At 51.8% G+C, this 15074-nt stretch overlaps 1 protein-coding gene across 4 annotated transcripts; it reads right to left on the bottom strand.

The window, feature by feature from the left end:
- Positions 1–240: 240 nt before the first annotated feature.
- Positions 241–15029, bottom strand: PPRC1 (PPARG related coactivator 1). Of its 4 annotated transcripts, none has more exons than XM_028511163.2 (14): positions 14820–15027; positions 10342–10530; positions 9637–9783; positions 9425–9526; positions 6455–9329; positions 6108–6161; positions 5311–5368; positions 4267–4337; positions 2583–3297; positions 1680–1811; positions 1508–1574; positions 1267–1388; positions 875–1026; positions 241–644 (listed from the first exon to the last, which is right to left on the bottom strand). In XM_028511163.2, the coding sequence occupies exons 1-14, from the start codon at positions 14970–14972 to the stop codon at positions 541–543; spliced, it is 4941 nt and encodes a 1646-aa protein (XP_028366964.1). In that variant the 5' UTR covers positions 14973–15027; the 3' UTR covers positions 241–540. The 4 variants fall into 4 exon arrangements, with proteins under 4 accessions (XP_028366964.1, XP_035883094.1, XP_035883095.1 ...); XM_036027201.1 differs by having other exon boundaries at positions 4267–4334; XM_036027202.1 differs by having other exon boundaries at positions 9434–9526.
- Positions 15030–15074: the final 45 nt, after the last annotated feature.

Genomic DNA, 15074 nt, shown 5'->3' with positions numbered 1-15074 from the left:
AAAGACCTCGAAGAGATTCAAGTACCCATTTAAAGTTTGAGAAACACTGCTCTAGATGACTGATTTTACTAACAATGCACTTGAGAAACCAAGTTTCAAGTCCAACGGGATTTGGTACCTGACCAAAGAGGGGTCCTAGGAATTCAATGGAGGCAAACATGACGCTGCTGATTGTGTTGAGAGGAAAAGCGAGTGTATCTGGCACTAACACCATAGAAAGAAAGAAGCACAACAGCACTCAGGAGTTCTAATTCATGTTTATTAGTCTGCATAGTGACATAGGCCATCCAAACCCTGGGGGAACCCTCAGCCTCATTCACCTCACACAGGAATGCAAATTAACTTGTTTCAATGCCTGTTATAAAAAAACAAACACCCTTTTAAAAAATCTGATTTAACACAATTTTTATTTCACTTTTTTCATTTCTTTATAAAACAGTCCTCATCTCACTAGCAGCTCTCTCCCCTGGAGTGGGGGAGGGGGAATGGAGATGGTTGGACATCTCCAAAGAAAAAGGGAAGGGGGAGAAGGGCCCAGGGTTACCTCCTGAGGTTCTTCTGGGCCTGTTTCAACAATGTGTCAAAGTCAAGAGAATCAAATTTGCTCTTTACAGGAGCAGGGTCAAAGTCTTCCCGGTTGGAGTCTATAAAGGCAGAGAGAGACAAACATCAAGGTCTCTGACCACACTTGCCGACCAGAGTCCTGATGGCTGGCCACCTCCCAACCCAATAATGATTTTACGTCATCCCACCCCTTAGGTTCTTTGTTTATCAGATGAAGTCAAGTCTGCCTAGCCCACTCACAAAAAAAGACTGGGAACCCTTCCAGGCAAATCAAGTTCACCAAAAAGCCTCAGGGCCTCCCTCCACTCACCAAGATCAGAATAGCTTCTCTTGCAGAACTGCCTTCGGCCCCCAAAGCAGAGATCAAAGGGCTGCTCATCTGCCTGCCTCAGCTTGTGGCCACTCTCGATGGCTGCAAATGCCTCCTCAGCATAGCGGTAAGTGACGAAGCCATAGTTGTCACTGATGGGGAAGGTGAGGCAGAGGCTACTTGGGCACATGCCATGGAGAAGAAACAGCCTCCCGGGGGTACAAAGAAGGACTGAGGAGATTCTCCTCGTTCCCCAATAGTCAGCCCACTGAGTGGGAAAATGAAGTTGTCTGTCATTGACCACCACACCCAAGCGAGGAGTAAAGACAAAGAAGCATCAAGGCCCATGAATGGGACAGAAGAGACATCCTGATCTTAGGGCCCAAGCTTACCCTTGGACACGGAAGTGGATGGTGCACTCCTCAATCTCTCCAAAAACAGAGAACCTCTGTTTTAGCTCTGACCGAGTCATTCGGCCAGGTATCTTCCCAATGAATACCACTCTTCTCTCTTCCTATGTAGGGTCAAGGAAAATTCACATAACCATGAGCCAGGGCCAGAGCTACAGACAGCTCCATGAGCACATGGGTCAGGGGCAAGTTCCCTCCTTCCATGACCTGTTCCTCTACTCACTATTGCACGCTCCTTCTGCAGCACTCTCTGCCTTTGGTAATGGTCATGTGAACGGTAAGAGCTGTACCTGACAAAAGAAGGTGCCATCAGCCCCCTAGAGGTATGACAGCTGAAGTCACAGAACTGAGGCACTTGTACCCCAGATGCACTGACTCCCTGACCGCATGCTCACCGCCGCCTCCTGTCACTTCTCCGGCGGGGGGATGGGGAGCGGGACCGGCTTCGGGAACTAGATGATGAGGATGAGGAAGATGAGGAAGAGGAAGAGCATCTTCGGGAACGTCCAGAGGAACTGCAACTGGACCTGGAAAACAAAGGGGCATGTAGGAATGCTGGGAATGGTGCAGATAAATCCACTTACTTCATCGTGGCTGCAGCCCTGCCTCCCTATCAGGAGGTTCAGGCCTCAAGGCAAAGGAGAGCTATTGAGGTCTAGAAAAACTTCTCACAAATGACCAAAGTGAAGCCTTCATAAACTTTGTATGTATCTGGAATGTTCCAGTGTTTTGGCATAGGTCATATTTATTTTCAATTATGCAATTAAAAATTGGTAATATTTAATGCATCAGAAAGAAGAAAAATAAACGAACTCAAGAGATAATGGCCTCCTTATCTAAATGGGAAAAATTTGGGTCTGCAACTGAAAAAAAAGTACTGCCAGGAAATAGATGAGGCCACAGGGACACCCAAAGGAACTGCCCAGCACTCTTTCTTCAACAGATTAAAAGGACTGTGTGCCATTAACCCACAATCCCACCAGGAAAATACCAGAAATGAGGACTGATACAGTGTTCAAAGAAATCGACATGGTCAAGACCAAACCCTAACGGCCTCCCCACGGCAGGTCTCAAGGAAGCAGACCTCAAGATACCCCAGACATCAAGAGGACAGAGGCTATTTTCTCAGCTTGCCTCCTTCAACAATCTAGGGAAGTGGGAGAAGACAAAAGCCAAAGACACCAATAGAAGTTTTAGTGCCTGAAAGTATCAAACTTGATGTGCAAAAAGCTTTCAAAATAAACCAGAGTACATGAACCTCCTAAATGGAGAGGACCTAATAGGCCATCAGAGCTCACCTTCGCCACCTCTTGTGTGGGGGGGAGAGGGACCTGGACCGGGACCGGGACGAAGACGACGATGAGGATGAGGAAGATGCGTCACTGGTCCGGTTGGACCCAGAGCTGACCGAACTGCTGCGGCCACGATGGCCCTGCCAGCCCCGGCTTGGGGGGCTGGCTGACCTGCAGGCTTTTCGATAACAACGCATTGGCCGCTGCTTGACTGAGGGCTCAGGGGGAATCCTAGTGTTCATGTCATTCCGGCTGGGTGAGGCCTCAGGGGACAGCAAGGCAGATGGGGCAAGGCAAGGGGCTGGAGGATGTGCCTGCTTGTTGCTAGTCCTGTGATCAAGTGGGTCCTGGGAGGCAGCTGGGCCTGGGGGCAGGGGGGCTGCTGGGCCCAGGGACAAGACAGGTTTGATGGTGATATCCTGATGGCGTTTGACGTTCCATCGGGAGCCTGCCTCTGGAAAGACTAAGGCAGGCGTCTTTTTGGGGGGGGTCCTGCTCCGGACACAATAGTCATGATCCCCAGAGCCCACATGAACTGGACTAGGGCCATGGACCCCTTCTTGGAGGCGGGCTGCAGCTGGATGTTTGGCCTCTGTAACTCCTTCAGGCTTCAGGGTTCCCTCCTGGGCGGTGGACTTAGGAGATTTGACTTTGGCCAGCAGGGAAACAGCAGCCAAGGGCTTCCATAACTGGTGGGGAGGGGTAGCTGGAGGGGTGAGCCCTGTGAGGGGAGGGAGGATGGAGATAGCAGGGTGAGATCCGATTCTACACTTCCAAACGCTGTGTATATAGGCTCCAGAGAACCCCACCTCGTCTCACAAAGTACACCAACTGTCCACAGCCCAACCTCGCCAACTGGTGCCACTGCTCCTTCCCCCACGTTTCTCACACTGGGGACCAGCAATAGAAACCCAACCAGCCAGGGCCTTCCTGAACCCAACTGTCCAGGGCCTGCCTGGTCTACCTCTGCGTACGTAGACCCCTCTACCCTACTCCAGCACTGTCTGACTTCTGGCTGCATTTTGCCTGGACTCATGTAATCACCTTCTGATGATCCCCTACCTTGGGGTTCATAACTGTCCACCCATCTTCTTCTATATTCCTGCTGGAGGGAGCACCCAAAAACCAATTTGGTAAAGCTTTTTCAATTGCTTATTCACTGAACAGGATAAAGTCCAAATAACTTAAATTACGAAGTTCCCGTAATCTGACCTCCTACTTACCACTCTGGCTTTATCTCTTGCTTTAGCTCTGCCCTTGCCCCCAACCCTGATCACACACTACACTATAGCCAAACTAAGCCACCCGCAATTCCCCAAAACATACCCAGCTGACTGTACTTCTTCATTTCACTCAAGATGCTCCATCTACCTAGAGTGCTCAGTTCCCTAAGCCTACCTGATTGGTATCAGTGATTTTCTTAAGCCTCTGTTTCGGAGATTACCTTCCACAGGACTCTTCCCTGACTGCCCCCTTCAGATCCCACCATCACCCACAGAGGCTTCTTGAACACACCACCTCTGCTACTCAACATACTCATTTTACACACTTGCCCTAGACTGTGAGAACCTCAAGGATGAGGACCAGATCTCTGTATCCCCAACACCTACCCACGTGTGGTGCAGAACAGACTCTATAAACATTACCTGCATGAACTAATCAAAGGCAGAGTTCCCCACCCTGAACCCACCTGCCACGTTGGCCAATTCTGGGGCTTGTAACCGGTCTAGGGGCCGCTTCTCCTGGGGAGGGTCAACGCCGCTGGCGGGGGGGAAAAGGGAAAGCCTGGTTCATTCCCTCCTCGACATCTCGTACATCTGCTTTCCTCAGAAAGCAAAGCAAGAGGAAAGGGGTGTGTGCAGATAACAATGGGATGCACACCTGCCCCTATCATTCTACTCCAGCACAAAAGGTGTCTTGGTGACTAAACTATAGGTTGGAGCTCAGCTCAGCTCCGCCCAATGCCATGAGGTAGATCTCCAAGCCAGGAACCTCACCTACCCAGCTCAAACCAACCCAAAAACCAATGTGGAGAAGGATGTGCTTGGCAGAACAGCGTGGGGTACCATGAACAAGAAAAATGGAAAAGAAAAAAAAAAGCCTCTCAGTACTGAGTGAGAGACTGGGGAATAAGGAAGTCCAGGGTGCCTGTGTCCACCAAGGAGTCAGGGAAGCCCTAGCCATGAACATTTCTCCCCACTTATTTTAAACTTTCACTAGTGTTTACTAAGTTTAAAATTTGCTAGCCCTGGCTGGTGTGGTTCAGTGGATTGAGCACAGGCCTGCAGACCAAAGGGTCACCAGTTCAATTCCCAGTCAGGGCACATGCCTGAGCTTCAGGCCAGGTCCCCAGGTGAAGGTACATTGAGAGGCAACTGACTGACATGTCTCTCAAGCATTGATGTTTCTCTCCCTCTTTCTCCCTCCCTTCCCCTCTTCCTAAAAACATGTAAAAGCTTTTTTAAAAAAAGCTTTGTTAAATGCAAGAAAAATCCCCAAAGGCATGACCTGCCAGAAGACCAATGGTACTCGCTGGTACACATCCTCCTACCTTTCCACCCAAGCCAATGCCCAGTAGTGATGGGCTGAGCATGGGGATGGGGAAACACGGCAAGACTCTAGAGCTGATAAAACATCCCTGCAACAGAGGCATCCCGTGTATGGTCCTGAAGCACCAGCCGGCTGCTGACCAACAGCTGTAGGGTGTAACTCGTTCACACGTCCCCAGACTTACCCTGAGTTTCCTACAGCCAAGCTGTCAGCAGGAGCCGGGGGAGGGCACTCCTTTTTGGCTGCAAAGAAACCATACTGGTTAAAAGCCCAACCAGATGTTCCAAATTGAGGAGGTGTAGAAAGGCTGGCTTTGACCCAAAGGAGGAAAATCTACTTTGCCTACATATTCTACTGGGCATTCCCCAGAAAGATCCATTCTCTTCCAGACCCAGAAACATCCACACTCCCCAGTGAATCTGAGAGATTCCAACCTTCTAAGCCTGAGGAACTCAAGGGTCTACGTGACCCACCTAACTTTTTAAGTCTTACAGCCTATTCTTATCCTATACTTACATTTTATCTGAATTATAGATGCCCATTCCATTTCATGAGTCATTTCTGCATATTTCTCTCCCCAGTTAGACCACAAGCTCCTTGAGAACAAGATACAGCGTCCTCCACAGCACCAAGAACCATGCCTTGCACTGAAAAAGCTGAGCTAACCATTGCCTTCTAAACACACCATATCCAACTACTGCTATATACCTCTGCTTTCATTCACAAGCATCCTATGAAATCCTGTCTTTTGAAGTCTAGCTTGAGAATTACTTCCTTCTAGAAAAATGTCCCCAAACAATCCAACCCACAAGGACCTCCCTACTGGTTTACTCTTTGTATCAAGTACCAGCTGTACCCTCCCCCTGGCTTAGACTGCTCTAGTAGCTGAGACTGCCCCTCCCCCAGTTTAGGTGACTAGAAACTGGGCCCAAAGGAAATACCAACGAAGAGATTGGGACAAAGCTAACCAGGTTCCCTCACCTTCTGATTTCTCAAACTGCTCCAGCAGACTGGACAGGTCCGATGCCTCAATTCCTGTAGAAGTACACAACACAGAGCTGGAAACCCACTCCTATCAACTGAGTTCACAGGTCCCAGGAAGTCCCTAATCACATCACTTCTTTAATGACCCCCCTGCTCACTGTACTAAATAAATCAAGACAGCAACACAAAGCAGGAAAAAATTAAACCCAGAGCTCCACCTCTCAAGAACCCTCCAATGAAATCCAAAGGCCAGTACGTCTAGGTGCTTTATCCTGATCTATGGAAGACATTGCACACCCAACCCCATGCCCTTCTTCACGCTACCTGAACTGCCTGGCACTCACCGATCTCACTGATGAAAGCCTGCACCACATCCTCAGGACCCTGGGAACGTGGAGTTGGCAGGAAAGACAGTTTCCTTAGACGAGCTGGGTGAACAGCAGGCAACTTGGTGACAGTGCTCTGCTTGGGTGTGGAGACAGCCTTGGCAACAGAAGGGGTCTTCTCCCTGGACATTGTCTCCTGGGTCTCAAGTTTTAGCATCTCTGATGCAGGCTCCTCAGTAGTCACACTCTCAGCAGACAGGTGCGGTGAAGGCTTATTCTGTGGGTTTTGCACTGGGGAGCACACTTTGTGTTTCAGATGGGGAGATCCCGGCACTGACTTGACCTCCACCTTGGTGGACTCTATCTGTGGAGCTCCCTGGCCAGCTGACCCAAGACTGAGGGGAGCCACTGGCACAGGAAGTACACTTTCAGGAAGGTCATCTGGGATGACACTGGGCTCCACTTTGGGTGGGGGAACAGCTCTCCCAACAGAGGCTGGAGGCAAAGGTGGCGGGGGCACAGCAGACCAGAATGGAGGATGTCGCAGCCCTGCATCCCATCCCAAGGGCGCATAAGTACAGCTAGAGCTGTAAGGTGGGATTGGGGCAGGAGGGGGTACCCAAGGCACACTGCAAGTGGGGGGAACTGTATAGGTGCCAGGAGTACCAGACACTAGCGGCACTGTTGGTGGGGGGGGCAGACAAGGATAACCAGGAGACACTGGGGGATAACAAGGCCAAGGTAGTATGGGGGCATAGTGAGTGTAAGATTCAGGTGGCACTGGCCCCACAGACATTGGGAGACTAGGAGGCTGAAAGGGTGGTAGGGGCAGACTGGGGACCCCTTGCCCACTTGCAGGAGGGGGCAGCATAGGGGTCATGCCCACCCCACCTGGTGGAAAAGGCAGAGCAGTGGGCATTGTGGGGGGCATGGACTGCACAGCAGGAGGTGGAAGTCTTGCTGGCAGTGGCATCTCTTGGGATGGCACCTGCTCAGTGGGAGTTGGGGTCATAGATTTGCTTGCAGGTGACTCAGGACTAGAAGCAGCAGGGCTGGGACCCACAGGCACAAAGCAAGCCTCAGGGCTTCTCTGCAGAGCTGTCTTTTTGGCTGGGGCTGGTGGGATGACAAGACAAGGGATATCTGCCAGCCCTGTGGGGGTCTCTGGGAGGCTGGGCCACTTCCCAGATGGGGGCTGGGAACTCCTTTCTTCTGCCTCTGTTTGGCGCTGCTGCCTTCGTCGCCGGTACTCAGATAGGCTAAGAGGCCGAGGTTTAGTTTCCTGGGTTGTGGCACTGGTACCACCTTCTGCCTTCAGAGGACCCACGGCCTCCTTGGCTTCAGGAATGATGGCCTTTGGGGGGTCCAAGGATTCTGACTCCAAGAGCTGGGGGGCTGGACTCCCCTGGGCTGATGACACTGCACCACGTCTGGGATCAGTTGGCCTAGACTTAATTAGCACAGGGTTAACTGGAGCCAGGTCGTCAGGAACAGAGTCAACGGGTGCTAGGTTGGCTGACACAGAGTCAACTGGTGGCAGGTCATCTGAGACAGGAACAACCACTGCAGGGTCAACTGCCACTGAGCCAACAAGAACTGGCTCAGTCAACACTGGGCCAGCTGGGAGAGCGTCAACCAGCTCTGAGTTGGCTGAAGCAAGGTCAACCAATGCAGGGTCAACAGGTACAGGGTCAGCTAGAACACAGTCAACTGCACTGGGATCATCTTCAACAGAATCAAGTGGCATGGGGTCGGCACGAGCAGAGTCAACAAAGGAGAGATGGGTTGGAACAGGGTTGGCTTCAATGGTGTCACCCAGGTTGGGGCAAAGATCTAGAGGACCTTCTTTAGCAGGACTAGCTTGTCCAGCACTACTCTCCAAGTTCCCAGAACTAGGCTTCTCCAAGGAAGCTGCCCAGGCCCGAGCCCAGGCCCGAGGCTTCCCTCTACCACAGGGAGGCCCAACCTCTCCTTGAAGTTCCTCCTGAGGCAAACTGCCTGTCTGAGAGATCACCTCTGTAGCTGTAGTAGGGTGCCCACAAGAGGATGACCTCAGCCTCCTGGCATAGCCTTCTATACAGGCTGCTGGCTGTTCCTTTTTCTTCCTCCTCCTGCCCTTTCGAGCTCTCTGGGAACTCTGCACTGCATTGGCTGGTGGGTTTTTAGGCCCCTTGGGTGCCAGTGGCTCCATGACCTCCCTGGGCTCCAACAAGGCTGACTCCAGCTTTTCCTCTGAGTCCAGTGACAACCCCTCTTTTGTAGGGCAGAGGGGTTCCTTGGGCACAGCAGCCTCTATCTCTGACTCTAGGGTAGGCAGGAGCAGCTGCAAGGTTGGACTGGCCTCTAATGAATCCTCCAGAACAGGCTGGGGTCCAGCAGGAATCTGATGCAGCACAACTGGGATCTCCAGGTCATTGCCAGCTGTGGCTGCCTGCCCCACAATCTCCAGCACCACACAATCCTCAGGTAGTGTCAAATCACCTGCCTGCTCCTGAAGTTCATTCTCTAGTGACGTCAGGTGGGTAAAGCTGGGCAGGCAGTATGGGTGCATGGCCCGCACCAGCTCACTCAGGGAAGAGATGCTCTTGTCACCAGCTGCCTGCACTGCCATCTCTGCTGCTACTGTTTTATCTTCCTCCTCCGGGCAGGCCAGGTGCATGGGAAAATCTGGGATGCTGCTCATGGAGTTGTCATGCTCCCCATCAAGCAACTGGCCACTGAAGCAGGCCACCTCCTCCTCTTCTTCCCCATCACTACGCTGTTGGGGAGAAGGGGACTGGCTCCTGCGCGGTCTGGATCTTGGGGTTCTCCAGCTAGGAAGTTTGGGGGAGGAGGTCTCCAAGAAGGACGGTGGAGAAAAGTCCCAAGGGGTATCTGTGAGAGACACCTCGACCTACAAAAGAGAAGTCACGGAAGGCATTTTCTCCAGAGCTGTCCCCACACATTCCTCCCCCTGAGATTCCCTGAGGCTCCCTAGGTCAGGCTTACCCCATTCACTTTACTACTGCCTGTGCTGGGTCCCAGCGGGTCAATGGGGGTGATGAGGTCACGGTCTGAGGGTGTTCGGGAGAGGGTTAGCAGCTTGTGCAGCTAAGAGGGAAAAATGGACCCGAGATGAATCTTTGCTTCAGAACTATGTGAGTAGGTCCACAGACATACTTTGTACCAACATACAACCCTCCCCCTGGTCCCACACTCACAGAGGGGCCCTCCCGAGGTGACACAAGCAGCTCGGAGTCAGGAATGCTGTCAAAGGGGGACAGGTTCTCAGAATCTGCATTGTCCAAGATCTCCGTCAAAGCTGTGAGCAGTGACACTTCATTCTGGTCCTCCAGCGATAACCTGCTCTGCTCCAAAAAGACAATAGGAAAGTCCCACACCAACATCCCAAATGATCTACTGAGCCACTAAGAGCTAGATGCCAAGAGAATCAGTTTTGCTCAATTTGCCAGGGACAAATTTGAGTACCAGAAGGCACAAGTTCCAATCTCATTTGCTACCATCCACTACCTTTCTAGTATCAATAGAAACCTGTCAAAACTGAGTCTTAAACTTATGTTTTAAAAACTCCTTCCATCCTCAAGTTAAAAAATGGGATACTCAGCAGACAACACTTGGCTAAACCTGAATTGGGCTCGAACAGGGATCAGACCCTCTAGACATGTAAGTCAGGAGCCCAGGCAGGAGAAAAGGCCTTGGTTACAGCTCAAGCCTCCCAGGTCATCCTTAAATGGGACATAATCTGGCAGCCTGCACGCCAGCTCTCACTTAGAGACACAAAATACACTTCGATGACTCAGGTTGGGTATCCACGAGCCAAGGGTCTGGGAGAACTGAGCCACTGAGCCATAACGTCCCTGTGCAAAGCCTCTGTCTGAAGACTTGCAAGCCCAGCACTAGCTCACCTCTCCAAGACTCCCAAAATCCTCGATGAGGGAGATGAGAGAGGCATCCATGTAGCTCTGCATGGTCCCCAGGAGTGTCTCATCCTGCAGCATCAGCTCTTCCATCCCCAGGTCCTTGTCCTTCAGACAGGGGCCCAGCCGAGACAGACTCACAAAGCCAGAATCATCCACCTCTTCTTGCAGCAGCACCTGCAGCAAAATGGGGAAAGTCAGAAGGACACTGTGAAAGCTGCAGGATACGGGCCCTCTGGGGCAGCTGACTGATATGCTCCGTAAACTAGGTGCCTAGCCCTCCACCAATGGCCCCAGACTCAGCAGGAGCCCCACCACAGCCAAATCTCCAGACTTCGTAAGCGGAGAGAAGTACAACTCATGAGTCAAAGCCCCAACCGAGATGGCAGTATTCAAGGACCTCCTGGCACCCCCCCCACCCCCCAAAAAGAGTGTTTAGCCTATATCCAGAGGGAGCCACAAGGGATTATTGAACTGGGGATTTAAAACATCAAGACTGTTCAGAAGAGACGTCTGCTGGAAGTGTGAAGGCAGACAGTTTGAAGGGCAGCACTCATGGAGAGAAGACCAGGAAGCAGGCAATTCAGCTACCACCTTACCTCCCTCAAGCCCTCTTACACTTCTCTTCCCTGCTTAGCTCAAGTCCGGCCTTCAAGAAGACTCCTCAGGGTGCCCCAACTCAAGATGCTGTCTCCCCTGAATTTACATGTGTTTCTGTATCACTCACTTTTCTGGTGATCACATCCTGCCCCCTCCCCAGTCCATGACATTCCTTGCATCATTACTAAAACTAGATTCCAAGTTCTTTTGGGGCAAATAAAACAACCCTTCATATCCTATTAGCTTTTATATTCTTCTTCGCTTTAGAAGGGTTTATATTGTCCACACACTTCCTGGTTACCCGTGATGCCTAGCACAGTATCTTATACATAGCTGATATTCACACTTAACTCACACTTCTTAAAAAAATTTTTTAAAGTGTTTATTGATTTTAGAGAAAGAGGAAGGGAGAGAGAAAGAGAGATTTATGTGAGAGAGAAACACTGACTGGTTGCCTCCAATACATGCCCAACCAGGGAATGAACCCACAACCTAGGTATGTGCCCTGACCGGGAATCGAACCCCCAACCTTTTGGCATACCGGGCAGCACTCTAACCGAGCCATGCCGATCAGGGCACTTACTTTATGCTTTTATTTTGAAGGCTCTACAGTGTGCCATCCAATCTCTCAAGGGTAGTCCCAAGGGAAAATAAAGTCTCTTCCCTACCCCTACCAGGTAAGAAAAAAGATGAGAAAGCTTGATTCTGTAGATGAAAAAGCCCCACCCCACCACTTCCCTGAGAACCAGCAATGTCTTCAGCCTTGTTAGGCAGGGAGTCACCCGTCCAGGCCTGTCAAGCATGTGGGTGTGGGCAGGGCCAGAAGTGGCTGGAATGGGGCCGGCAACGCCAGAGGCCAGAGGCCAGAGGCGCAGGTATCTTCCCAGTAGGAAATATCTGATGCAAAGTCAGAGAATAGGAACAAACAAGGACAAGTCAGCCCCTTCCCCTTCGGCAGCAAAGGGAAATTCTGCACTTCTTCCAAGGAGGAAAAATAAAAAGCAACAGGTATAACTACATTCTATATCCAACCTGCTACCAAGCTGAGGATACCATGGGAGAGGAAGGGCTAGAGAGGAACTCTTTAGGAAGCCAGGCTCAGAGAAGAAGTGAAAGGTGGCAGGTTTTAGGCACTGGCTCCTCCCAGACCTTCACAATCCTATAATTACAACCAGAAGCTGAATAGCACCTGGCTCAGCAAACACTCCGAAGTGAGCAAGGAGGCCGCATCTCAACTTGCCCTGCCACTTAACCTGGCCCAGAATCTCAAAACAATGACCAGGTCTACAAACCACTCATCACCATCTCCAACAGACAAGTACTGGAATTCCAGCCAGAGACAACCCCTCTTCACCCAACCTCACCCAGCACTCAATCCCCACATAGGAGAACTCCCAGAGTACCAAGATCATCCAGGGGATGATCTTTTAGCCCAGGCTAAAAGTAGGGTTTTGTGCCTGCATGGTTCAAAACCAGCTACAAACTTTAAAAAATAAATATGATCACTTCCAGAGGCCCTCCCTAAATCCCTCTAGTGGTATCTTACTGCTCTTGATATAGGTTTCAACTCTTTAACATGGTTTACTGGGGTCCTGGTCTTCCCCAACAGACTTCTGCTCCAGGGTGTCCTCTCTCACCAACCCCTCATTTCTCTGCACACCACCCATATAGGTCCCTCAGTTTCTCCAGTAAGCCACATTCTCTCCCACCTCAAGGCCTTCACTTATAATGCCCTCTGATGAAAGCGTCCCCCACCTACACATAGCCTTTGAGTCTCAGCTTAAAATGTCCTTTCCTAGACCCTACAAAGTAGATTACTACTACTAATTATATGATCTCAAATATGCACTTTCCTTATTGTCTGTCCAGCCTGATAAAGACATAAGACCTGCCTTGGCCGGTGTGGCTCTGTTGGTTGGAGTGTTGTCCCATATACCTAAAGGTCTCAGGTTCAATTCCCGGTCAGCACACATGCCCAGGTTGCCCATTCAATCTCCTGTCAGGGCAGTACAAGAAGGCGCATCTCAACTTGTCCTGCCACTTACCTGGCCCAGAATCTCAAGACAATGACCAGCTCCACAAACCACTCATCACCACTTCCAACAGACAATAGATACTTCTCTCCCCAACCCCTTTCTCTTTTCCTACAAAAGCAATGAAAAAGTATCCTTGGGGGAGGATAAAGTGAGATCCTATAGGACAGGGCCCATGAGTGGTTTACTGCAGTATTCCCTGTGTCCAAACATAATGCTATCTCAATAACTAGCTGGTCGACTAGCTTCCACACATGGTTCTTGGGGAGCTGGGGGCAGAACAGGGCAATCTCTCCATGAGACCCTCTCCAACCCCAAATGACCACCCAACTTGGATCAAGAATTCTTCCTGCCTCTCCCGCAAAGCACAGGCAGCACCACTCCAAGATGTGACCTCTAAGAAAAGGAAGGAAGAGAAGGTGGCAGCTCCCAAGTTAGGGACTCAGAAGCCATTCTCTCCTGGGCAAGGGCCTGGATTGGTCTATTGAAAATGACATGATCCGGCAGCCTGCAGCCCAACTTCCACCTGCAGAACAACAAAAAAGCTTTCAAGGACTTGGCTTCATTGCTTAAGAGTTCAAGCTAAGTCCTGCTCAACTCCACTCCTGTTGGTAACTTTTAACAAGCCCCCTACTGAGGAATAAGAAAATAACTTTTGAATTATGGAGAACTGAAGACCAAGAAAAAAAGATTCTAACAGAAAGAATCCCCTCCCCATCCAATAAATGTTCACCTAGTGTTGTTCTCAAATTGCATCTAACTTTTCCCATCCCCAGCAAAAATCCCAGACACCCTTACACAATGACCACCCCAATTTGTATCAGTTCACAGGAACAAGGCTTAGCTGCCTCCTCAAAGGAGATGCTGAAAGAAAAAGTGAGAGAAGTTGAGAGGATTATTCTTTCCCTTCCTTAAGCTTGTCTCCTGTACGTATCAACACTCTACATTCCCTTTGAATCGAGAATCAGGACTGCAGGCAACCAAAGTGCCAGTGCCCGTGACTCACAACCCAGCCCAAGCTGGTCAGGCAGAGGCCGCCACAAGCTCACCCCACAGCCCTTCAACCTCAGCCCTCTACCCTCCCCAGCACACCCGGCCATCCGTACATTTGGAAAGTCCTTCACCATCCGCTGTCTGAGAGGCACCGGGGACCAAAGCAGGAGTAAAAAAAAACTCCAAGGCTCTGAGCAAAGTTGACTCTAGCAGTCCCTACCTTCGTTCCCGGCCAGGGGCCCCCAGCTGGGTCGGAGATGGCGGGACCAGCTGAGACACACCCAGTTCCCGGCAGTGCGGCTCCAGCGCCGATACCAGACGCCGGGCAGCCTGAGGCGGGAGCCACGTGGACATCCCCTCCCCGTCCCAACGTGGACCCGCGGCCCCCCCAACCCTGAGCCCAATCCACGTGGGTGCCGGGGCCCTCTGGAGGGGGAGGGGAAGCAGATAAGTTCTCCGGAGAAAATCGCTCCCCTCAGACCACGTGGCTCCGAAAAGGCACTGCGACGCGGGGATAAGGGTACCCCCCCCCCGCATCCTTAGAGGGAGGTCTTAGCCCTCAACTCCAAGCCCGAATCCCTCACCGCCCCCACCCCCATCACGGGCCACGTTTCCAACACCAAGCTGTGCTCCTTCGCCGATCCGCAGGAATGGCCGTAGGGACCCTGCCTCTGCCCGCATCCTACCAGCAAAGGGCCCAGTCCACTCGGCCCAACCTGTCTCCCACAGCCACCCGGCATAGGCTCCGGAGCGCTTCCTCCCTTTCCCGTAGCGTCCACGTGTCACCGCCCGGCACACGCCGCTTTGCTGCCAGCCGCGGGCCGGCCGCCAGCCTCTCACCTGCTCCCCGCCACTCACAGTGCCCACAGTCCCATACGGCGCTTGGGTCCGACTTCCCTTCCTGCTGCCGCGAACTCCACCGCCCGGGTCGGGGCCAGGGCCCCCACTCGGAGGCGGCGCGACTCGGTCTCTCCGTCCCCGGCGCGCCGCCATCTTGGCCCCTGAACATCCAAGCGCAGCTCTGATAGCCGGCGCCGCCTCCAAGTCGCCTGCCTCGCCCAGCCGGTGGTGGAGAGAAAACTACAACTCCCGGAA

The sequence above is a fragment of the Phyllostomus discolor genome, chromosome 5 (genome assembly GCF_004126475.2).
Source record: "Phyllostomus discolor isolate MPI-MPIP mPhyDis1 chromosome 5, mPhyDis1.pri.v3, whole genome shotgun sequence".
Taxonomy (NCBI): Eukaryota; Metazoa; Chordata; class Mammalia; order Chiroptera; family Phyllostomidae; genus Phyllostomus; species Phyllostomus discolor.
The sequence above is the reverse complement of the archived record's forward strand: the minus strand, read 5'-3'. Positions and strand labels throughout refer to the sequence as shown.